The following is a 22,913-nucleotide window of genomic DNA, read 5'->3' on the forward strand; positions in this document are numbered from 1 at the left end:
AATCAGCACGATATCGAACCATAAAATATGAATGGATCATCGGGAGAAATGATAACAATGACCTATCTTAACGCGAGAAAAAATTACAAAATCACTGAGGATCTACTGAGAGAAACCAGAGAAAATAAAAATAAGGTTCTAATTCTGGTTGAAAACAATCACCGATCCTCACTCAAACATCTAAGCCCCCATGTAATCATCAACGATCAAACTCTACTGTCAGTATCACCTAACATAAACATCTTAGCCAGTGAAACTGATCTTAAAAACTGTATCATCTCATTAATTCAAGTGAAAAAACATCAACTAATTCTGGTCGGTTCATACATCAGTCATGATGACATAAGAAAAAACATAATTGAATTCACGGAAAAAGTGAGTCTTTTCACCATCTTTCCACTGATAATCGTAATGGACGCAAATTGTGAAGATAAGCTATGGTCACTTAAGGAAAACAAAGTTGAAAGCAGTCGAATATTAGCTGAATTCATCAGGAAACACGATCTTCATGTTATGAACAGGCCTCGTACCGACAACTACACCTTCCAGGCTCGTGGGAGTGTCTCATGGATAGATGTCAGTATCACGAACTTAGGAAACTATAAGATAACAGAGGGTGAAGTAGAAACTGATCACAGGAAATTCATATTTCAGTATAAATTAGAAAACAGATTCATTAAGAATAAACATCTAAAAACAGTCTCAATTCTAAAGAAATCTAAGCTAGAAACTACACTAGGTGAAGATTATCAGATGACATTTAAAAAAATACATGAATTTCCGGTCAAATTTGGTGAGAAAAAGAAGATTAAGGTCAGTAGCAGCAACAGAAGAATCAGGAAAATAAGGAAGAGAATCAAGCAGTTAAGAAGAAGGAGAAATAGTAGCAATGAAAATCTAATTAGGGAACTTGAACAAAAATGTCTACAGCTAAGAATTAACAAGTACAAAGGTACGAAAAAATATCTATACAGCATTAGGAAAGACTCAGAAAAATCATGGACCTTTTTAAATTCATTTCTGAAAAAGAAACAGGAATTAGCTAACTTAGTAGACAACAACATAGTCAGACCTGACCTGAGTCAATTTAGCAGCAATAGACCTGAGACTTTACCCGAAATTGGGGTGAAATCGGTTGTCGATACATGCGAGGAGAGGTTCATATCTGAATACAAGTGGAAAAAAGGATCAGGAAATGCTGATGAATTCTCGTGGAAAAACTGGCAATTATTTTGGAAAACAAACAAACACATGATAATACCTCAGATCAAAAAATCAATTGAAGATGGAATAGTACCAGCATATGCTAAAACATTTGGAGCACATTATATACCCAAACCCAATAAATCACTAAGATTGATTAAAATTTCGTCCTCCGTCTTAAAAATCTACGACAAATTAATAACCAAACGTATACAGAGGAAACTAAAAGAAATACTCATTCCGTCAACGCAATTTGCCTACGTATCATACCAGGGGTGTAATGAATTTCATGTTATTCTGAGAGAGCATCTTAGTAATGGGATTGTAATCGCCGTCGATGCGACCAAAGCATTTGATCGAATATCACTTGAAGTAATCTATCAAGAACTAACCAACCACATTGATGACGGAACACTGTCTCTCATTAGATCGTTTCACACGAACAGAGTACTAAGATACAAAGAGAATGAGAAAATACTCTATAAAGCAGATGATGAGGGAACAGCAGCCGGATCATCACTGGGCCCGATTCTCTTCATCATTGGCCTCAATTTTGCGATAAGAGAAATAATGAAGAAAGGAGTTAAAGTAATTTCGTTTGCTGATGATTTGGTAATCCTGTCAACCATTGAAAATAAAGAAAATGACCTGGAAATTGTGCGAATGGAACTGGCGCGAATTAATCTAGAAATCAATCAAGAAAAAACCAAAGTAATCACAAAAATGAGCTCAAGGATGGAAAAAGTGGTAGGAAAATACATCTCTTACTCAATTCATCCTGACAACTTAGAAAGAATAATAATAGAACACAATCCAAAAATTAAACACCAAATCAAATTCGTAAATAAGCTTCCCTTACACTTTCAGCGAATAGCGATACAAGCACATTACACACACTGTGTGTACCAATTTGGTCCACACTTGCTCTTTGAGAACAAAAATTACATTAACACCATAATCAATCTACAAAACACAGTCAACAGATACATGAAAAAAGCTCTTTGTATTCCAAACAACGTATCCAATTGGACTCCAGTAATAGTTTTCAACATCGTAAATCCATTACAAATTTGGCTAACAACAACAATCAAAGCCATCAGAGGAACATCTAATGATAATAAGAAGTGGCCGATACTTGAAGAATTCAAAACACGAAAAACCTTCACTGAACCGAATGAGAGCAGCACGAGAAAATTCTGGGATCGCCGAGTAGATCATTCCTCACTCATCTGTGTCAATTATAACATCAAAAATAATGAATTTTCTCTGGATGATGAAAAAACAGTGTACGAATCGGATACTGTGAACATTTACAGAAATCACATACTAGCGATTTACTGTCTAGTAAACAAACACAAAAACACGAATGTAAACTATGTTCTCCCTGAACTGATTGTAAAATATCCGAATTCTGAATCGACAAAGGCAGTGATAAAAATAATGGAAACTCACGATGAGGTGTACACCTGGACCACAACAAATGACTATGGAATGATACCAATAGACTTCAGGACAAAAATCAAGATAAAGAACCGAATATGTACAGAAAAAGAAATCATGAAAGAAATGGAAGAGAAAATATCAGAAATGTGCCTAATGGGGAGGAAACCATCACTTTTTCAAACCTTTTTTCCAACAAAAATAGAAAAAGTTTATGACTCGTACCATGGCATGAACGTTAAGAGACTTATCAAAATGTGTAACAAAATAGAAACTCTAACCAGTACACTGAACACAAGAAAAAACAAAACCAGAATGATCACCCACTACCTAAATGAGTGTGAAAAAACAAGACAGTTTCATATGGATGACTTAAACCTAACCAATAACAATAGAATCAAGGAGAAAATCGAAAAAATAACAAATATTGTACTAATACTTGAACAAAAAATATGTAACCTGGGCGACTAGCTCAATGCCGCAAGGCCATCAGACCCACCAGTCTGGTGATCATGTTTAAAGCATGAACCTCAAGGAGGTGCGAATAAAGACAAAAATTTTCTTTGTTAACAATTTTTAGTTTATTCTTTAATTAAGAAATTGATTAATTGTGTTAATAGTAATGATGATTAATTTAAATAAAATTATTACAATTAGTGGGCAGATTTTTGATTATTGTGAATTGGCAAAAGAAAGAAAAACAAAGCAAAAAAAATTTCGATGAAGAAAAAAAGTTTTGTCAAAAAATCGTCAAGATGATTTGATTCAATTTTCGATGATTAAATGATTATGATTATTTGTTGATGAATTAGATGAAGATGATTGTTATCAGCTGATTAATGATGATGATTGCGATCCAATTTATTTAATTAAAGTCGTTCAACTACATCACCTCTGAAAATGGAAAGAAATTAAGAAGAAAAAAAAACAAAATTAAAAATCGACATTTAAATTAATCTGATTAGTTTTAATAGTCGCAATTAGTGAACAGCAATTAATTATCTTCGTTAACATGCAAAGGATTAGAAGGCAATTTATTGAGATTAACCTGAATATCGGAACTGAGAACTTATTGTGTTACATTTTAATGGTAATTAAGTTAATTGTTGAGAGGAAATTGATTTTTGAGGTGTTTTGTTTGGACGAAATAAATTATAAGTGGATTAGTTGATTGAGATCAATTAATTTTTCGTTTTTTGTTAAATTGTTGAAACTTTTTGATGGTTAAAAGCATTGGAAGCGAATAAATAGTTTTAATTGTTAGACTGATTGAGAGAATTTAAGTTAATTAATAGGAGCCATACTTTTCGGTGAACTCCTCGTTTCGTTTACGAATTAACTTGAGTGACCTTTTGTCGTTTCGTCGAGAGATATAAATAACGGAAGCCAGTCCAATGGCGATCAACAAAAGGATGATCACGAAAGCGGTAAGTGACCAAGTGGCCGCTTGGTAGGATTGAAATTCAGCGATGGGAAAATACGGCGGGATAACTACGGTTGATGCTTCGATGGTGGAGAAAAGGTGATTCCAGAAAGCGATTAACCTTTCAGAGCGGAAATTTTCGGCCGCCCCTTGGCCGGTTCTTAAAATTCTCAGGTAAGAACGGGCAGTTGACCTGTAATCATGCCAACTACAAGGTGAACCTTTATCGTGAATGGCAGCTAAAATACACGAAAGTAAACTATTTGAACCTGGACTAAGGTCAGAATATTGGGAAGTGTAAACGGTTTTGAATAGTAAAAGGATATCGTCCATGTGAGTGGCCCTGAACTTATCTCTGGTCACTTCGGCTGGAAGATTTTTCTGAAGCATACCAAAGGTTGGTCGAGATGATTTATCTTCGTAAACGAAAAATTTACTTGGACTATTGTAATTTGAGTGAAGTAGTAACGCTTTTTCGGCGGGAAGATTGTACAAAAAGTCACCGAGCATCTTAAAAAGGGATAAAGAAACAGAAATTAAGATCAACCATAGTAGATAAAATCTCATATTAGAACTCAAATTACCTGAATAAGACGTTCATCTGTTTGTGCGGTTGTTAATTGTTTACCGCTCGACATCATTTCGCCCGATTGTCGACCCATTCGAGCCTCTTCCTCTGGGAAGTACTGATAATGAGCGGTTGCGGCAAGAACGTTAAGGTTGGCATAACGACGGACAAACGGGGCAATCAAATAGCGAATTTTCTCCTGTTTATCCGAAATTCCCAAGAGGGCTCGATAATTACGATAATAATCAAGGGCACCTTCTTGCTCTGAAATACCCGCAATAAAAGGTACTCGAGTAAAGAAGCCATTTTTCAACTGAATCTCGGGATCATCACGGAACAGAGGTAGACTAAGATTACGATCAATGGTTGGCCTAAAGTGTAAACCTTTGGTTCGAGCAGCGGAAAGAAGTTCAAAAACAGACTTAGACCGGAGACATCGAAGGGTATCTGAAGTACCACAACCCACCGCATAAGACAAATCTCGAGTAATAACAGCGGGCTGATGTTCAAATGCCCAAGGGGTGAAAACAGTCCCACCCGATGCAACAACAGCATTAAATAAAACTAATAAAAATCAAAACAAAAAGGTAAACAATTAAATCAACCAATTGTAATTGTTATTATAATACAATCATCTATATGTACCTGTATTGTGAGTCGCCAGCATCAACATATTGGCAGCAATAGCACCGGCATCGTGACCCACCAGGACAACGGAATTGGTGTCACCATGAAATTGTGAGATCTCTGATTGTACCCAACGAAGGGCCATAATCATGTCCCGAAGGGCAAAGTTACCATGAATATTATTGGAATCAGCGGAGAGGAAACCTTAACAAAAAAAAAGAAAGCAGAATGAACCAAATTGAACAACAATTTAAGTTAATCAACAACAAAGAAACTCTGATGATTATGATTGACTTACCCAATGGTCCAAGTCGATAGTTAATTGTTACAAAGACAAGACTATTAACACCGGGGGGTAAACTGTCAAGGGTGTAAAAGTCCTTCCCACCATACTTGAATTCCCCACCGTGGATGTAGACCAAGACTGGAGCGTTAACTGTTGCTGATCCCTAATCAAATTAAAATTGATTACAAATGATTAATGATTATTACTCACTCTCTGAGTCCAACCAGAAAATAACCAAAATAATGATTAACATTAAAAGCTGATTGAATTAAATCTAATCAAAGCAATTAAGATGAACTTACAACTTATATCACCCAACAAGTGAGAGGTTAAATTGTTAAACTTTAATTTATTTCAACAATTAAAGTTCATTTGATTTTCTATTTCTATTATTATTATTATTAAATTATGATTAACCTAATTGCTTATCGTTAATTTCCTATTTCAAAAGTTATCGTTTAATTAATGAAAACTTTTCATGTTAATTGTTGTAAGATTAATATTATTATTATCAGCGATTTGTTAATTAGGTTAATTGTGATTGGAAAATTTTTCTTCAATGATTTGTATTAGTTACTAGGATTTAATTACCGGTAATCAAATATCATGATTGTGTTGACAATTAACAATCAAAGTTTGATGATTGCTAAGAGACTTGTAAATTAACAGTTAATTGTAATAATTGTGATAGTTGAAACAATACAAATTAAATCAAGAGGCTCAACTAAACTAATCAACTAATCATGATGATATCCGGTTATTCAAATTGTTATTATGATTATTGTTTTGATGAAAATTAAATTACAACAATTTAAAACCATAGGGTAATAATTTAAATCTAATTGTCTTTATATGTTTGGCCTACAAACTAAATTTAAATGACAATAAAAATCATCAATGAATTAATCAGTTAATTAATTGAACATTGGTTTAGATGAGTAATCATTAAATTGTTGCAAATCATATTGGTGTCTTAACTATATTGTTTGCAATAATTAACATGACAATACAACAATTTAATAATAATTAATTTGTTATTGAAGAGCATTAATAAATTAAACAATTGACAATGATTAACAATGACTCATTTAATTTAATTTACTCGGATAAACATGATAAACAATCATTCACAATTAATTTCATGATGATTAAGTGTAAAACTGGAAAAAGTTTTCAACTTGAGAAACTAAATTAAGGATTAAAACTTTATTGCTGTTAAATTGTTGTCATTAATAGTTAATTATTTCAAGATCACCATCATCATGATCATGATCATGAATCATCATCACTCCAAGTTAATCACTTGGGTTAATCATAATCAAGATTTTCTCAATCAAATATTGAGTGACAGGTCGTCGATAATTGTGATAACTGTTCAGATCTTTTAATTGCTAATTAATTGGGTTAATTGTCACCTAACTTACCCTAGAAAGAACTTGAATATTAAGGTAAAGACAATCTTCAGATTCACCGATTTGAGGATCGACTTCGAGCTTGAATCGCTGTTCGACCTGAGGACACATGACCCGACGATTCGTTGCATCCATGATTCCAGTCCACTTATCGGGTTCTCTAGGATCCTGTTAATTGTTAGTTCGAGAAAACAATTGTTACAATACAATTGAATGAAAGAATAAATTGAAATTGTAATCAGTTTAATTGTCAACAATTAATGGACTTACGGAAAATCGTCTAACACCAATCGGTGGAGCTGCATAAGGAATACCAATGAATGAAGTGACCCTCAGGTCATTTTGATAGCCGATGATTGATTCTTTTCGACCTCGAATTTGTCCATAACGAGTATTAACAATTGGATCTCCATCATCAACACTCCAGCTAATTGTTGAACTAATCAACGAGAACATAATCCAAATAATTGCCACAGAAAACATATTAATTAACATGGTGATGATTAAATCACAAACAATCACAAAGATAAAATCAACAATCAGCAATTATATTTATTGATTATTGTTAAATTAAATTGTTATATCAATTGAAACAATTATGAAATAGCAAAAACTTATTTTATCACTTGAACAAAAAAAGTTGTTAACAGTTGAAAGTTAATTGTTACACTGATCCAGTATTTGGTTTATCATGTCCTTTCATGTTAACAATTGACTAACATTTTATCAACTAATTCAAATTTAATGGTTACACTACAATTTTATTTGATTTAGTTTATATTGCTTGAAAACGGATGTTGATCATTGTTGTTGTTTAGAATCACCAAGTTGGTTAATTAATTGAGCAAAAGAAAGTGAAGAGGCAAATTGTTATTAAACAATCAAGCTAAATTATTAAGTTCACTATGAGCAATACCACAACAATCAAGCTAATCATTATCATCATTATTTCCGATTTAGTTGATCATCGTTATCATCAAACTAATCATATTTAACTAATTCACTTCACGTTTCGTTGACAACCAATTTTGTTTTTTACAATAACTCTTGTTGTTAGGTTAAGATTTAAATATTGATTCTTGATTGTAACAATTAACACTCAACTTTGATGATTAATTGTTTAATAACGAGTAATCTTTAATTATACTAGAGGCATTAATTAAGCTCGATGGGTTTTTCTTAACTTTCTGCTTCCGCTATTAATTATTATTTAACTAATAATATTATTTTCTCATTTATCTCATGAGCAAATGATTAAATTAAGTAACCAAATTAAGCAACAATTTACAAATTAATTACTCTTGACAGTTGTATCATATGATATTAACGATGCTAAGGATAAAATCACCACTTAATGGTCAATATTTAAATGCTGTTATTAATTAATTCATGTTATTATCAATTGAATTGATTGAATTTTAATGAGAAAGTTTTTCCCCGACAATTATAATTGTTAATGTTATTTATTGATTTGGTGATAATTAAAGTGATTCAGATTATGCAATCGATTAAAAAAATGACACTCTTAATGATTGATACTCAAAAGATTAACTGATCAAGGTAATTGTTGTATTAACTGATTGGTCTATTGATCAGCGACAATTTAGTTCACATGAGAGTAAAATTAACTCACTTGGAAAAATATCTAATTGTTTGACCATTGGTGGTTGATTGTAATTATATTTTAATGATTGAAGATTTCAAATGGACCATCAAATGATTTAATCAACAATCAGTTTAATTTGATTGTACCGTTGATAATGTTGAACAAAGGTTTCGACAATAAGATAAAGTTAAACTTGACCATTGGAGTTTTCGAGGTAAATTGTGTTCGTAATTATAACAATTAACGCTAATCGGTGTTGTCTTTTAATTAGGTTGCTTTCCTTGGTTTCTTTGAGAAAGATGAAAATGGAAAAGTTCATCCAAATTACAAATCAATTAAAACGTTTCTTGATTTAATTATAGTTCATGGTAACTTCAAGTGAGTACAATTAACTAATTGTTCCAATAACAATCAGTGATAATATTGTCTCTCTCAGCGGTATATTAGTATGGCCACAGAATGATGAACAGTTTGGACATTACGTTAAGGACGAAGGCTACACGAAAGGGATGTTTGGTTTACTACAACGAGGAGTAAGTTGATTAGTTGATTGTCTCGTTGATTATGATGAGGTTTTTTTTTGTGTTTTCGTAGGAAATTGACTTTGGTTGGTTTCCAGCTCCATTTCACACTCAATCACCTCCAGGTCAATTCACAGCCCCTGTTACTGAGGATTCTTATTATTTACATAGTTTTCCTCGATCCTCATCGGCACTTAATCAAAACGTCATTGAAAGTTTTTCATTTTTCACTCCGAGCACTTGGTTAACTATCTTGATGATCGTCTACGTCCTTGAACTAATCATAAGGTACAAAGATATCGGTCATTTATCGGAAACAATACTCGCGACAACAATACGATTACCAGATACGCTGTTCAATCAACACTTTATGGGTCGATCTGTATTCCGATGGTTACAATTGATAATGTTGTCGATTTGTCTTAACGTTTTCACCGCTGCGTTCAATACAAGTACCATTGTTGGAAAGGGCGATCCTCGAGTAAATGAACTGAGCGATGTTGTCGAATACGATAAGACACCTTGTTTCTTTCAGGGAATTTCTATGTATGAACTTTTCGAAGGTAAAGTAACCAAAGCTTACGCGGACGTTTATGAACAAGCCGAGCGAAAGGGAACTTCAAAACCCATTCCTATCGGTTCCTTGCCCGATTACCAAGAATACTCAGCGCACATTGTTAAATTCGAGAGTGAAAAGGCCGGTAAAATTGGAAATTCGGTCGACGGGACTAACCATCCAGCAAGTGAATTCTCGTACTGGGCACCTAAACCTTTCTATCGGTCATCCAATGCGTTCATTTTCAACCCGAGGAAAAATACTGACCAATTGACCAACCGGATACTTTCATTGTAAGTAAATCTAAAAGAAATTGGATAATAACATTCTAATCTCTAATTTTAAATCAATCTTTTAGAACGAGTAAATTGTTACAAGCAGCACTGGTTGATCGATTAATTATTGAATTGATTCGTGAGGTAATACTTAATTTACCGCTAGACCTAAATCGTTACATCTTATACAAAAGAGCAGATGAACCAAATCAAATGCACATTAAATTTAAATCATTAGAAGTTGAAGGATTGAAATTGGTTTTCATCGGTTTAATTGTACTCATGTCAATCGCTACAATTTTTTTCCTCATTGAGATAATTGTCTTTAAATTATCTAAACCGAATCAGAAGAAATAAAATAATCAATTAGCTTGTTGATTTTTTTTCTTTCATTTCTTTGATGATTATTGAAAAATTGAATATACACACCGTTTAAAATGAATTAACTTCGATTGCACAGCATTTCGAGTTGATATTTTTCTTGTTTGTTACCGAGTTGGAGTGTCAAACAAACGCAATATTGTTGCATCATTTTCTTGTTTACAGTTTTCTTTTTGTTGACAAAATGACATTTTTTTTTATACTCTTACAAGGGAGAGAACAACAAGAAAAACTTATTAATTTAGAAAAACAAAATAAAGATGAAAAATAATATATAGTTTTTGAAGAAAGAGAGAGAGAGAGAGAGGGAAACAAGCGTTGAATTTGCAGGTTTGTTGACATTGAAATTTGATGATGATTCCGTTTGTCTCCATTGGATGATGATCTTGTTTATCGGTTAATTGTTGTTGTTGCTTGTTTGTTTTTCTTGTCTTTGGATGAGCAAAACCCTAACACAAAACATACTAACACAGGTTCATACTTCACCATTTGGTAGCCCCACTTGTTAAGCGTGTTGACCTGGTGGAGAAGTACGAATAACAAGATTAATAATGGGGAATGATCTGGTTTAAATGGTATATTATTTATTTCCTGATTAGTTATTTAATTTGCAATTAAAATCCGTGAATAACAGGATTAGAGAAGAGAAGAAGGAAAAAAAAGGAGAAATTTTTTTTTCATCGGAATCATTTAGCGGCTGGACCAGTAGATTGACGAGGATAAAATTCATTCAGAGTGTTGTGGGGAATACGCTTAAGCATATCACGAGGGAATATTCTCAATAACTGCCAACCGATGTCCAGTGATTCGAAGATTGTTCGATTTTCGTAATTACCCTGAAAAGAACAATTTTTTAAAAAAATTATTCGAATGTTCAAAATTTTCTTGAAATATGGTTTGGATGGTTTTAGATATTTTACCTGAGTAATAAAGTTTTTCTCAAATTTGGTCAAAAATTCAAGGTATAATAAATCTTCTGGTGTTAAATCTTCACCACCAATAACTGCTTTCATTGATTGTACGTCTTTACCGATGGCATAACAAGCGTACAACTGATTGGATACATCAGCATGATCTTTTCGGGTCATGTTTTCACCGATAGCAGATTTCATGAGACGACTTAGAGATGGTAATACGTTAATAGGTGGATAAATTTGCCTGTTATTCAATTGACGATCAACGTAAATTTGACCTTCAGTAATATAGCCAGTGAGATCAGGAATTGGATGTGTAATATCGTCATTAGGCATAGTAAGAATGGGAATTTGTGTAATTGAACCAGTTCGACCCTCTACTCGACCAGCTCTCTCATAAATTTGGGCCAAATCGGTGTACATATAACCTGGGAAACCACGACGACCAGGAACTTCTTCTCGAGCAGCAGATACCTTAATTAAGAGATAAAAAGATAAATTAGTACAAGAATGTAATGGATATTTGGATAGTAGAAAGTCAACTCACTTCTCTCAAGGCTTCAGCATAGGAAGACATGTCGGTAAGAATGACCAACACATGACGACCACATTGATAAGCAAGAAACTCGGCAGTTGTCAAAGCTAAACGAGGTGTAATGATACGTTCGATGGTTGGATCGTTAGCCAAATTAAGGAAAAGACAGACATTTTCCATGGAACCATTTTCCTCGAAATCTTGTTTGAAAAATCTAGCGGTTTCCATGTTTACACCCATAGCAGCAAAGACGATGGCGAAATTATCATCGGGTACATCTTTGTCAGGTGATCTAACAAGACCTGCTTGACGACAAATTTGTGCAGCAATATCGTTGTGTGGTAAACCAGAGGCGGAGAAAATTGGAATCTTTTGTCCTCGAGCAATCGAGTTCATAACATCTATGGCTGAGATACCAGTTTGAATCATTTCTTCAGGATAAGTTCTAGATTCAGGATTAATAGCTTGACCTTCAATATCGAGATAATCTTCAGCCAAAACTGGTGGTCCTCTATCAATTGGTTTACCAGATCCATTGAATACTCGACCCAACATGTCCTCAGACACTGGTTGCCGAAGAATATCACCTGATAATTAAAAAGAAACATAAATTAATTTATTTTCAAGTAATTGGAATAATAAAAGATGCAGGTAACATGATCATGCTCCATAACAATATGGCTGAAAAAGTCTGACTCTTTACTCTGTCTCTTTTTTTTACTTTTTTTCTTTCTTCCGTTATCTTTTTCTCTTTCGATTTTCTCTTTCTCCCTTATTTTCTAAAAGACTCTGTCTATCTAATTCTTTCTTACCTTTTCTCTTTCTCTCTTAACCGTCAAAGATAATTCATTCCTAATGAAGTAAAGATATGATAAGGTAATCAACGAAGCAATTGAGATTGAATGTAATTAATCACCAATTACATTAATAGGAAATAAACAAATAAGAATATGGAAAATATCAAATGTAAACTCTAACTGAACTTTAAGAATCTATTTTCATTTATAACGATTTAAAGCAACGTTGAAAGATAGGGTTGAATTGGAAGGTGGTTGATAATTTATTCTAACGATTGATATGATGGAAGATTGTATTTAGCAGGAAAGGTAAAGAAAAAGGTCTTTAACATACCGGTAAATTCACAGGTTGTATACTTGGCATCAATACCAGAAGTACCTTCGAAGACTTGAACAACAGCCTTTGATCCTCGGACATCAAGAACTTTACCAGTTCGTGCAGTTCCATCGGGTAGGACTAATTTGACAATCTCGGCGTACATTGGAAATTTAACATCATCAAGAATAACCAGTGGCCCATTTACACCACAAACAGTTTTATAAGCTAAACGAGGTTGATTAATATAATCTCGAGTAACGGCTAATTTGTGTTGAGTAACACCGACATTTTGAGGGACCCATTCGTTGATAGTCATTTTCTATGATGAGTGTGTGTAAATAAATACTCCTTCGACTTACACAATTTGTCCTCTACAGTTGACACACAATAGAAGGGATAGAGAAGCAGAGAATGAATCAAGTAGGGAGAGAGAGAGAGAGAGAGAGAGAGAGAGAGATGGAAACCTAAGAGAGAGAGAGAAAGAGAGTGAGAAAAAAAAGAAAGATGATAAAATAATGATGATAAAATGAGTGAATAAAAAAAAATGGGGAAGAAAACGGAAAAGACAAAAATGGATGATTACAGTTAGAGTTAAATTAGAAGCACAAATTTCCTTGAATATTTAAACAAGTTGGGTTACAATGGATATTCAATAGGTTCAATTGAACAATAAAGAATTAAATTAATTGAAACAATTAAGAAAAATGAAGGTAGACAATTAATATTTACCTTGATTAACACTCGCAGTGAAAAGTGGGGAGTATTTAAAAGGAAGGTCAAAATGAAGAGAATCGATTATGTCAGAACAGATAATCGATGTATCGAACAACTGATTTTCTCCAATTTGGTTTCCATTGGTTACCAATTCTTTTCCATTCTCAATTTTTTTTTCTCATCTCGGTTTTTGTTGTTCCGGTAAGAATAACAATCTGATTAATTGTGGAATTTTGATCAATTATCTTTTTTGTTAATTGTTGTTGGTCACTTGGTTTTCTTACTAAAAGTGAGTAGAAATTTTCTTTTTGGGTTTGATTTGGATTTGAAATGTTAATGTTAATGTTTTCCCATTTACTTGATTACTTTTTCTGTTGGATGTTTTTCTTGTTTTTAAATTTAATTTTTTGGTTTTACTAATTGTTGTTTTGTTATTTTGTTTGGTTTGATTTTTTTTTCTTAAGTGGATATTGCTATACCTGATGATCAGCCTGTTGCTGAGCCTAAAGATATTGCTACTTTGTTTCGGGAGCTGATGAAAGAGAAAAATGTTGGTTCTAATGCTTCTTGGGAATATGCTCTTAAACTTATTGGAAATGATCCGAGGTTTGAAATTTTTCGACATCATCCTGAGCGAAAGCAAATGTTCAATGCTTACAAAGTTCAAAAGGCCAAGGAGGAAAAGGAAGATCAACGCATGAAAGCGAAAAAAGCTAAAGAGAATTTGGAAAAATTTTTACAGACCAGTGATAAAATGCATTCCAATGTTAGATATAAACAAGCCTCAGAAATTTTTCGAGATAATGAATTTTGGAAAGCTGTTCCTGAAATTGATCGACGTGAAATTTTTACCGATGTAATTCGTTTCCTCACTGAAACTGAAAAAGAAGAGACTTTGAAACTTCAAAAGCGAAATACCAGAGTTTTAGCTGATATTCTTGATTCTATGACAAGTATAACTTATAAGACAACATGGCAAGAAGCTCAACAACAATTACTTGATAATCCCGTTTTCGCTAATGACGCTGATTTACTTGGTATGGACAAAGAAGATGCTTTAATTGTTTTCGAAGATCATATCAGACAATTGGAACAAGAAGAGGAAGAAGAGCGGAAACGAGAAAACAAACGTGTCGTTAGACAAGCTCGTAAAAGTCGTGAATATTTTCTAGGATTTCTTGATGAGCTTCATTCTCAGGGAAAGTTAACCTCAATGTCCAAATGGTGTAACCTTTACCCCGAAATTAGTGCTGACCCAAGATTTACGTCCATGTTATCACAACCCTTTTCTGGTTCAACTCCATTGGATCTTTTCAAATTTTATGTTGAAGATTTGAAGGCCCGATATGAAGATGAGAAGCAAATAATTCGTGATATCGTCAAAACCAGCGGTTTTCAGGTTGACATTAGTACAACTTATGAAGATTTTGCTACAGTTTTGAGTGAAGATGATCGAAGTGCCTCTTTAGATGCTGGAAATGTTAAAATGGCCTTTGAGAAATTGATGGAAAAAGCAATGGAAAAAGAAAAGGAAAGACTTAAAGAGGAAAACAAACAAAGACGTAAATTTGAGATTTCTTTTATGAACCTACTCGCCAAAATTGACCCTCCAGTTGAAGAGGAAACCGATTGGGAAAGGGCGAGAAGTTTAATTGCCGACGAGGAATTGTTTATTCGAATACCAACCGAAGCCGAAAGAGTCCAACTATTCAAAAGTTACATTAAAACTTTAGAAGAATCATGTAGTCATCACCATAGTAAATCAAAGAAACAACGAAAGGATAAAGATAAGGATAAAAAGAAAAAGAGTGAGAGGAGACGTTCACGTTCATCTTCTCTTTCTGACCATTCGCGACATCATTCACACTCTCGTTCGCGACCCCGAAGTCCAGACCGAAGTAGATCAATATCTAAATCTGTCTCAAGATCTCGGTCAAGATCAACACCTTCCAGATCCCGATCTCCATCATTATCAAGGTCAAGGAGTTCATCTCAACATCGCCTCCCCATTGGAAGAGGTGATTCCCGATCACCACCTTCTCCACCACGATCTCGATCCCGATCACAGTCACCACCCCATTTCACCATGAAACCAAGATCCAATTCGAATGACGGATTACGATCCAAATCGCCATCTCGAAGTCCAGTACGATCTCTTTCACCTTCTCCCGCTCGATCACAATCAGGTTCAAATCTACGAAGTCCATCTCGTGAGAGAAGTTACTCTGACGATCGAGGACACACCAAGAAAATTTCCTCCCACGGAAACAGTAAACGAAGAAAACAATCATCAGTGAGTTAATCCTCGATTCTCGTCCAGTGAGTAAATTAATCTCTGGACCATGAATCTGTTATCGAGGCTCGAAGACAAAAAAAAGTCATTTAAATCCTACCTTAACAATCAAAAAATCAACTCAAAGGTGATGGGCAGCATACGAAATAACGTATCGATCAACAGCCTCTCTCTCTCAATCACCAAAACAATTAGTTAATTTTTTTTATCATCTATCCAAACGATTTGAAAGAAAATTAACTTTCGAATTTACAAATCTCAATTCTTTTCCTATTTCTCTGTAACTCTTAATTATTATAAACGGAAATAAGTTATTTACTGAATATTACTTATTCTATTTATTTAAATGATAATCCTGTTGATTAATTTAATTATTTTCTCTCCATAATTAACTAACCCTCTCTCTCTCTCTCTCTCTCTCTTTCTCCCAATGATTAATCTTCTTTCAGAAATTAATCATTTAATCTTCTTTTCTTTAAATTTTACACTTTTTTCACTTTTAATTTCTTTCTCTTATTTAGGTTAACTCTACACCACAACCACCGCCACTTGCACCTTCATCACCACCGTCACCTAATCCATCAAGAAACTTTGACCCAAGTAACCCAATCCCATCAACATCAAAGTCATCACCTTACGAGGTCAATAATAATAATAGAAATGATCTCGATGAACTGGAAGCCGAACGACGGAAAATTTTGAAACAATTGGCCTCCCAAAGTATTAGAGATTATTAATTAGACCATTAATTTAATTGTTTAAAGCAATCAAATCAAACGAGATGAAAGTTAAATCAAATCTTAATCAAACTTTCATCAAAATTAATTATTTTTCACTATTGGACATTTACATTTTTTTTCACTCACCCAACAAGGATTCAATTTAATCTACAATTTAACATAATCAAAATTAATTGTTATCAATTATCAGATTTTATTGATATTTTGTTGATATTCAAACGTATTCATTTATATACAATTGGAATTGTCACAATTCTCGCTAATTAACTTTTCTTTTCAAAGTTAAACCCTAAATTACCTCATCGGAAAATTGAATCAAATTAATTTTCTATTAATCAAATATCTTAATTACGATTAATTTACAACTTTTTTTTTTCATTTCAGCCAAAAATTTTTTCAATCAAATTTTGTATCCTTTTCAATGTGGCAAAGTGCAATGGTAAATTCAATTACAATTATAATTGTATCTTGATTTTTAGGCCCTCATCTTGATTTAATTGTTATTAATCAACTGGTTTACAATCAAGTCTTCCTACACCTTAACCATTATCAACAACAATCGGTCAACTCTAATTATTTCATCCAGTTAAATTAACTATTTTCTAATAATCTTTAATCTTTAAATTAATTATTTTCTATTTCAACAATTTAGTTTATTCTAATTTAAATTAAAACAAATGAACAATCAACTGATGCCACAATTAAAGTAAAACTCAGAAAAATAATAATTGATCAAACGCTCAATGGAAACCAATCAATCAAAAAGATTCAGATCAAGCTCATCATCATAAATTTAATTAGATTTTCTAATTTTAAATTAACAATTAGTTGACCATCAAACCAATTAAATGAAAACTCCACTTAATTTGAATAATAAACTGAATTTAAATGTAAATTTGAACACAATTAAATCGCCATTGTTACAACCAAACCCAAATCAAGGTAAACATTCAATCAAAATGAATTACAATTAACCAAATGAAACAATTAAAATACATAATGTATAATATCAGAATTGACAACAACAATTAACATTAAAATGTTACAATATAAAATCAAAGTCCCAATCACTAAATGAACAATAAACTGAATCAATTTTCCAACAACAATGATGATGAACAATTAAACCAGTGAAAGGAAAACCACATAATCAACGATGATTTAATTGCGATGATTAAATTGTTATGATTAAATTATAATTCGCAATTTATTATAACCTTTGGGCAGATTGGGCTGAAAATAACACGAATTCAGGCCAGTTTTCAATTCGTTGACCAAGTTAGTTAATCAATCGACTGGTCAAACATCTTCCTCCTCATCTTCCACCTCCCACTTGCTCTCTTTCTTCATCCTATCATTTGTCTTTCTTTATCATCATTATCATCTTCAACTCCTCCTTCATCTTCATCTTTATCATCATCATCATCATCATCATCATCATCATCATCATCATCATCATCTCACTCTCTCAATTGTGATGAATGATCAATATTGATGGAAGAAAAAAAAAGAGAGTAACTTTTAATTCTTGATTCACCTTCGTTAGTTAATCAGGACAACGTTTATCCATCGTAATTAAATTTAATTTAATTGCATCATTTACCCTTCACTGGATTCCCTTGTGTATTTTGTTTATTGTGCAATTAATTTAATCACAATTAAACAAGGATAATGTTAAGCTACATTGTTTATGTGTTTTGCTTAATCTCATTAATTGGTAAGTTGATTTTCATTATTATTAATTGTTCACTTGTTAATTGTTCAGATAATTTGATGGTTTCACTTAAAACCCATGTTGAGTTGCTTAATTTTCATCTAATTAAATTTGACTTCTAATTGTGATTAGTGGCAATTAATTCAATTTTTTTGTCTTAATCAATGTGATCAACTTATTAAAACGCATTAATTTAATTTGTTGATTGTTGTAATTACATTTGATTTAGATTTTATTTTCTGATGAACTAAGCAACCAAACTTAATGATTGTGATGATTAAGTTAATTACTAATTGTCATTGATTGAGAAAAGCTTGTTGATTAATCTATAAGCAAGGATTTTGATTGTTTCTAAATTCAATTGACTTCAATTTGAAACAATTAAAATCTAACCTTCTAATCAACTTTAATTGTTTGTCTATTCTAATCACAATAAGATGACCAATTACAATCAATGATGATGGCAAATGATTAGTTAATTCTTACAATTTCAAATATCCTAAGTGGTTCAATGTAATCAATTGATTATTCAGCAACAATGATTTTAATCAAGATGATGATTAACAGCTCTTAACAACAATTTATCAACAATTTAAAGTCCATGGTACTGATGATTTAATAAGCTAGTGGAAAAGGATTGATTAAGAGTTGGCAATTAACTAACAATTAATTAATTTCTTCACAACCTTTTGTTATAAGATTGAGACAATTTGTTAATCATAATCATTTTTTCAACAATTTAAGTAATCAACTAATTCAGGTTTCTTCAAAAATAAATGATGTTTTTTTCATGTTGTTAAATTGACAAAACAGGTCACACAATTAAAGGTTGAAAATCAAATTGTTGCATGTTGATTATGATTAAATTGTTGGATTATGTCCTCAGGCAATGTAAGAATTAGTTCAGAGACAAGTTTAAATTGTTTGATTAACAAAAAAACAAAAACAAAAATCAAATTAACGACAAGTATCAACATAAATTAATTGTTTCCACAATCAAATGTCATCAAACAATCAAAGATGAGCAACAATTTGATTTCCAATTCTCACAACAAATTGTTACAATTACGAAATGATTTCAATCATATAAATTGCGACAAGATAATTATTGTAATTAGATTTTGATTCGAGTTGAAAATTAATTCTGATTATTATGGTAATCAGTTGATGGTTACAAAAATATCCTCTTGATTGTTTATGTTTAGTAAATTGCGTGATTTGATTCCAATTGATGATATGATGATAAACACGATTAAGATTGAAACTTTTGATTGTTGTAAATATTATAATGATTAACAGTGAACTAGATTGTAATTTAAATGATGATTTTTTAATCAACCGAATTGACCTTTATCTAAATCTTGATTGTTGTCGTTTCGAACCATAATTAGTAGTTAGAACTTTTTAATCAACGTTTCTATTTATTTCCTATTCTCGTTCCGTCAATGATTAAGGTCCATTTTAGTTAATCCACGATGAGCCAATTAAATATAATTCACCGCAATTAGAGCCATCAAATGATAATCCGTTTTCCCGTTCATCCCGTTGATTAGATTCTCGCTGATTACGTTGATTGTATCAGAACTAAATTGTTGATTAGAAGAAGAAGAAGAAAAAAAAATGAAAGTAATTCGAGTAAATGAATAAGCGATTGAGGCCTGATCGTTAATTTCGATATCAATTCAAAAGAAAAATGGCCTCACACCCAATTCGAGTTTTCCATTTCTTTCGGTCGTTCTTTTCATCCACATATCGTTCAATTTCCTTTATATTGTTAATCAACCTCCGGAAGAAAAAGATAGAGAATGATTCTAATCATTAACAGTTATTCTTTTAATGATATCCAAGGTATCATTTGATTTTCGAACTTTTTTTCACCTTCGTTTTCGGCTTTTCGTTCAGTTGACTGGTCACGTTGATTCGTTTTCTAAATTGTTTACTAAATATGAGAAACATTTACGATTTTCTCTTCATTTGTCTTCATTAATTATCCTTCAGAAATGATCATTGATGATAGTGTTTCATATAATGAGTAAATTGTTGAAAATCATCATTAAGAAACTTTTTTCATGTTCAAAATTGATTGTCATCTAATTGAGATTTACATTGAGTGTGAGAAAAAGTATCAATATTAATTTGATAATTTCTTTCATTAAGATTGGTGAATGTGTCTGCCTTTAATGAGTTGATTGTCAATAATGGTAAATTGTTTGATTGTTTTACAGATTTCGGTTCAACCCAAAGCCCCAATCAATACAGTAGCGTTAATAGTGGAGCTTATCCAAGGAGTGCACCACCTCCCCGCCCATCACAGCCCAATTATCCGAATAGTCAATCACCTCCTTATGATCCTAATCCGGGTTATCGGCCACCAAATCCTGTTCGAAGTTCAACCGAACTTCGAACTGCATCAAATGTCCCTTACCCACAACCCGAAAATATAACCGATATTCTGGTTGCTCAAATTCACGGTTTGGGTGTTTTTGGTTATGCCTCATTCCATCCAATCAGATCGACCAACGGTGGACTTCATGTCAAGATTCACATCGCCGGTGGTTCTAATGGTGAAAGTTATGTCGCTCGAATCTATCAATATCCAGCCCAAAATGGTGCCACTTGTTCACAAGCCTCACTGGGATCTCTTTTATCCGATCTCTCCGTTCCAAATGGCCTTATTGAGATAAACAGAGAAAATTCCTTTAGTGTTCCTGCTTTGCAGGTCAAAGGACCGGCCAGTATTATTGGTCGAACCTTAATGTTACAAAGTACCAAAGACGGAGCCTCAATTTGTTCAGTTATCATGCCCGGTGATCGAAGTAAATTGATCCTTCAGGGTAAATTCCATTCGCCGATCGCTGGAATGGCCTATTACATTCAGAATGGTGAAGGCGCCGTTCTTGGTACCGAATGGATGATGTTTTCCGATGGTAAACGACGAGATGAATCGTTTGCATGGAAATTGATAAAAGCAGGACAAGATGACCTTTCGAACGATAAGAAAATAATCAACGAGAAAAACCGTTGCATCGATTTAAGAGGAGACATTATTTACTCTTCGAGTGAGGTCAGTTTTTAGATCAATCGATCAGTTGATTTCTTATGATTAAAATGATCTTTTTCTATTGTTTGTATAACTACAGGTTCTTTTACCAGTCAGCACTGAGTCTCCCATTTGGAGAGGTCGAATGCACACTGGCCTTGATCCCGTTGTTTCTCGTGACGATACAATTTATCTTGTTGTCTCTAAGGCCAATGGTTCACCCGTCGCTTGTACTTCACTCAATCAAATCTTACCAAAAGTTGGACTCGCTCAATTTGATTCTAATAATAACAATGGTGTCGATGGTACAATTAAGTTCACCCAAGATTCACCTTTTGAACCAACTCGAGTTTCGATTAACTTGAAACTTTTCACTGCCGCTTTCAGTTATGGTATTGACGTTTTACCAAGTCTTCGTCGGCGAAATAAGGAAATCAAAAGTTGTCCCAATGTAAAGGAAACTATTTACAATCCTTTCCATGTTGATCCCGATCGCGTTCCATCTCAAGGTCAAGGTACAACCGACATGTACGCTGTCGGTGATCTGTCTGGTAAATACGGAACCTTAGAATCAAAACCAACGGTCAACCTTCAAACCTACGATTCCAATCTACCTCTATTTGGATACTATTCAGTAATCGGTCGCGCCATTGTGATCTATGGACCTAACGGACCAGCAGTTACCTGTTCGAACATAGATCCTTATGGTAAACCATTGACAACCGCTTATGCCACTTTCGATTACCCAATTCAAGGTCAATTTATCTTTAGACAACCGGAGGGCGAGTGTTTTTCGGACACTTACCTTTACATTGAAGTCTCAAGACACCCAAGTGCCTCAACAACCAAAACAGTAAATCATAATTGGCATGTTCATGTTAATCCAGTTACATTGGAAGGTAATTAACCCTATTACTAGAATGTTGATCCAATTGATTTATTAATTTTGTCTCTCTCTCTCTAAATTGTTTCATCTCATTATCTAGATCAAGCTTTAAGTACAACAAAATGCGCTCAGGCTGCAGGTCACTTTAACCCATTCAATGTCTCCGTTTCTGATCATAATCCAATTTATGTTCGTGATTGTAACATATTCACACCGACACGTTGTGAGGTCGGTGATTTAGCCCATAAACTTGGACCTATTGACATTCCTCCCTACAAGGCAGGTCAAGACGGAAAAGAGCCCGAAGTGGCTAAATATTATTGGATCGACAGCGATCTACCTCTTTGTGGACAATCAAAAATTGTCCAAAGATCTTTGGTAATCCATGAACCCGATTTCCAAATGCCGAGACTCAGTTGTGCCAATTTATTAGTTTATCAACCGAAAACTACAAAATAATTAAATTCAATTTAATTACCACAAATGTAATAACAAATTTCACTATCAAATTGCCCAACAATAAAATCAGAGATGTAAAACTGATTAACAAAAACAAAAAACATCTCTAATTAATCTAAGCTTTACATTCAAATCTCATCTCAATCAAGTTCAACAATCAATCAATTTTTCATAGGAACAAAATATCAAAAAGTAAATTGTAAT

The 22,913-nt window shown here is 33.1% G+C and overlaps 5 protein-coding genes across 7 annotated transcripts; 3 read left to right on the forward strand and 2 right to left on the reverse strand.

Annotated features, from left to right (window-relative positions):
- Positions 1 to 3,214: 3,214 nt before the first annotated feature.
- LOC128392553 (pyrethroid hydrolase Ces2a-like) lies at positions 3,215 to 7,954 on the reverse strand. The gene is made up of 7 exons (XM_053352592.1): positions 7,230 to 7,954; positions 6,972 to 7,127; positions 5,560 to 5,710; positions 5,280 to 5,465; positions 4,651 to 5,198; positions 3,948 to 4,576; positions 3,215 to 3,537 (listed from the first exon to the last, which is right to left on the reverse strand). The coding sequence occupies exons 1-7, from the start codon at positions 7,452 to 7,454 to the stop codon at positions 3,513 to 3,515; spliced, it is 1,920 nt and encodes a 639-aa protein (XP_053208567.1). The 5' UTR covers positions 7,455 to 7,954; the 3' UTR covers positions 3,215 to 3,512.
- Positions 7,955 to 8,265: 311 nt separating this feature from the next.
- On the forward strand, positions 8,266 to 10,274 carry LOC128392495 (uncharacterized). The gene is made up of 5 exons (XM_053352522.1): positions 8,266 to 8,779; positions 8,837 to 8,943; positions 9,002 to 9,098; positions 9,160 to 9,935; positions 10,001 to 10,274. Exons 1-5 carry the CDS (start codon positions 8,720 to 8,722, stop codon positions 10,272 to 10,274), a joined length of 1,314 nt encoding a protein of 437 aa, XP_053208497.1. The 5' UTR covers positions 8,266 to 8,719.
- Positions 10,275 to 10,348: 74 nt separating this feature from the next.
- LOC128392557 (V-type proton ATPase subunit B) lies at positions 10,349 to 13,581 on the reverse strand. Its single transcript, XM_053352598.1, has 5 exons — positions 13,447 to 13,581; positions 12,879 to 13,327; positions 11,760 to 12,334; positions 11,219 to 11,686; positions 10,349 to 11,134 (listed from the first exon to the last, which is right to left on the reverse strand). The coding sequence occupies exons 2-5, from the start codon at positions 13,177 to 13,179 to the stop codon at positions 10,985 to 10,987; spliced, it is 1,494 nt and encodes a 497-aa protein (XP_053208573.1). The 5' UTR covers positions 13,180 to 13,327; positions 13,447 to 13,581; the 3' UTR covers positions 10,349 to 10,984.
- Positions 13,582 to 13,716: 135 nt separating this feature from the next.
- On the forward strand, positions 13,717 to 17,505 carry LOC128392549 (pre-mRNA-processing factor 40 homolog A-like). 3 transcript variants are annotated; one of them, XR_008326020.1, is made up of 4 exons: positions 13,717 to 13,866; positions 14,042 to 15,870; positions 16,392 to 17,049; positions 17,263 to 17,505. XR_008326020.1 is itself a non-coding variant. In XM_053352587.1 (3 exons), coding segments are annotated over exons 1-3 (2,046 nt in total). In that variant the 5' UTR covers positions 13,717 to 13,865; the 3' UTR covers positions 16,608 to 17,505. The 3 variants fall into 3 exon arrangements, 2 of the variants coding, with proteins under 2 accessions (XP_053208562.1, XP_053208563.1); XM_053352587.1 differs by having other exon boundaries at positions 16,392 to 17,505; XM_053352588.1 differs by lacking the exon at positions 17,263 to 17,505 and having other exon boundaries at positions 14,042 to 15,896; positions 16,392 to 16,533.
- Positions 17,506 to 18,084: 579 nt separating this feature from the next.
- On the forward strand, positions 18,085 to 22,834 carry LOC128392551 (uncharacterized). Its single transcript, XM_053352589.1, has 4 exons — positions 18,085 to 18,327; positions 20,550 to 21,388; positions 21,465 to 22,263; positions 22,351 to 22,834. Exons 1-4 carry the CDS (start codon positions 18,282 to 18,284, stop codon positions 22,707 to 22,709), a joined length of 2,043 nt encoding a protein of 680 aa, XP_053208564.1. The 5' UTR covers positions 18,085 to 18,281; the 3' UTR covers positions 22,710 to 22,834.
- Positions 22,835 to 22,913: the final 79 nt, after the last annotated feature.

The sequence above is a fragment of the Panonychus citri genome, unplaced genomic scaffold, assembly GCF_014898815.1.
Source record: "Panonychus citri isolate SS breed McGregor unplaced genomic scaffold, ASM1489881v1 Contig00136, whole genome shotgun sequence".
Taxonomy (NCBI): domain Eukaryota; kingdom Metazoa; phylum Arthropoda; class Arachnida; order Trombidiformes; family Tetranychidae; genus Panonychus; species Panonychus citri.

Bases quoted from the DNA above. Each gene is read 5' to 3' on its own strand.
- LOC128392557 (XM_053352598.1), bottom strand. From the start codon at position 13,179: ATGACTATCAACGAATGGGTCCCTCAAAATGTCGGTGTTACTCAACAC. The intron at 12,335-12,878 runs GTATGTTAAAGA...TTTAATTATCAG, and splicing joins TACAACCTGTGAATTTACCG to GTGATATTCTTCGGCAACCA. The intron at 11,687-11,759 runs GTGAGTTGACTT...CTCTTAATTAAG, and splicing joins ATGCTGAAGCCTTGAGAGAA to GTATCTGCTGCTCGAGAAGA.
- LOC128392549 (XM_053352587.1), top strand. The intron at 15,871-16,391 runs GTGAGTTAATCC...TCTCTTATTTAG, and splicing joins AACGAAGAAAACAATCATCA to GTTAACTCTACACCACAACC.
- LOC128392495 (XM_053352522.1), top strand. From the start codon at position 8,720: ATGTTGAACAAAGGTTTCGACAATAAGATAAAGTTAAACTTGACCATT. The intron at 8,780-8,836 runs GTAAATTGTGTT...TCTTTTAATTAG, and splicing joins TGACCATTGGAGTTTTCGAG to GTTGCTTTCCTTGGTTTCTT. The intron at 9,099-9,159 runs GTAAGTTGATTA...GTGTTTTCGTAG, and splicing joins TTGGTTTACTACAACGAGGA to GAAATTGACTTTGGTTGGTT.
- LOC128392553 (XM_053352592.1), bottom strand. From the start codon at position 7,454: ATGTTAATTAATATGTTTTCTGTGGCAATTATTTGGATTATGTTCTCG. The intron at 5,466-5,559 runs GTAAGTCAATCA...TTTTTTGTTAAG, and splicing joins CTATCGACTTGGACCATTGG to GTTTCCTCTCCGCTGATTCC. The intron at 5,199-5,279 runs GTACATATAGAT...GATTTTTATTAG, and splicing joins GCTGGCGACTCACAATACAG to TTTTATTTAATGCTGTTGTT.
- LOC128392551 (XM_053352589.1), top strand. From the start codon at position 18,282: ATGTTAAGCTACATTGTTTATGTGTTTTGCTTAATCTCATTAATTG. The intron at 18,328-20,549 runs GTAAGTTGATTT...ATTGTTTTACAG, and splicing joins TTGCTTAATCTCATTAATTG to ATTTCGGTTCAACCCAAAGC. The intron at 22,264-22,350 runs GTAATTAACCCT...CTCATTATCTAG, and splicing joins TAATCCAGTTACATTGGAAG to ATCAAGCTTTAAGTACAACA.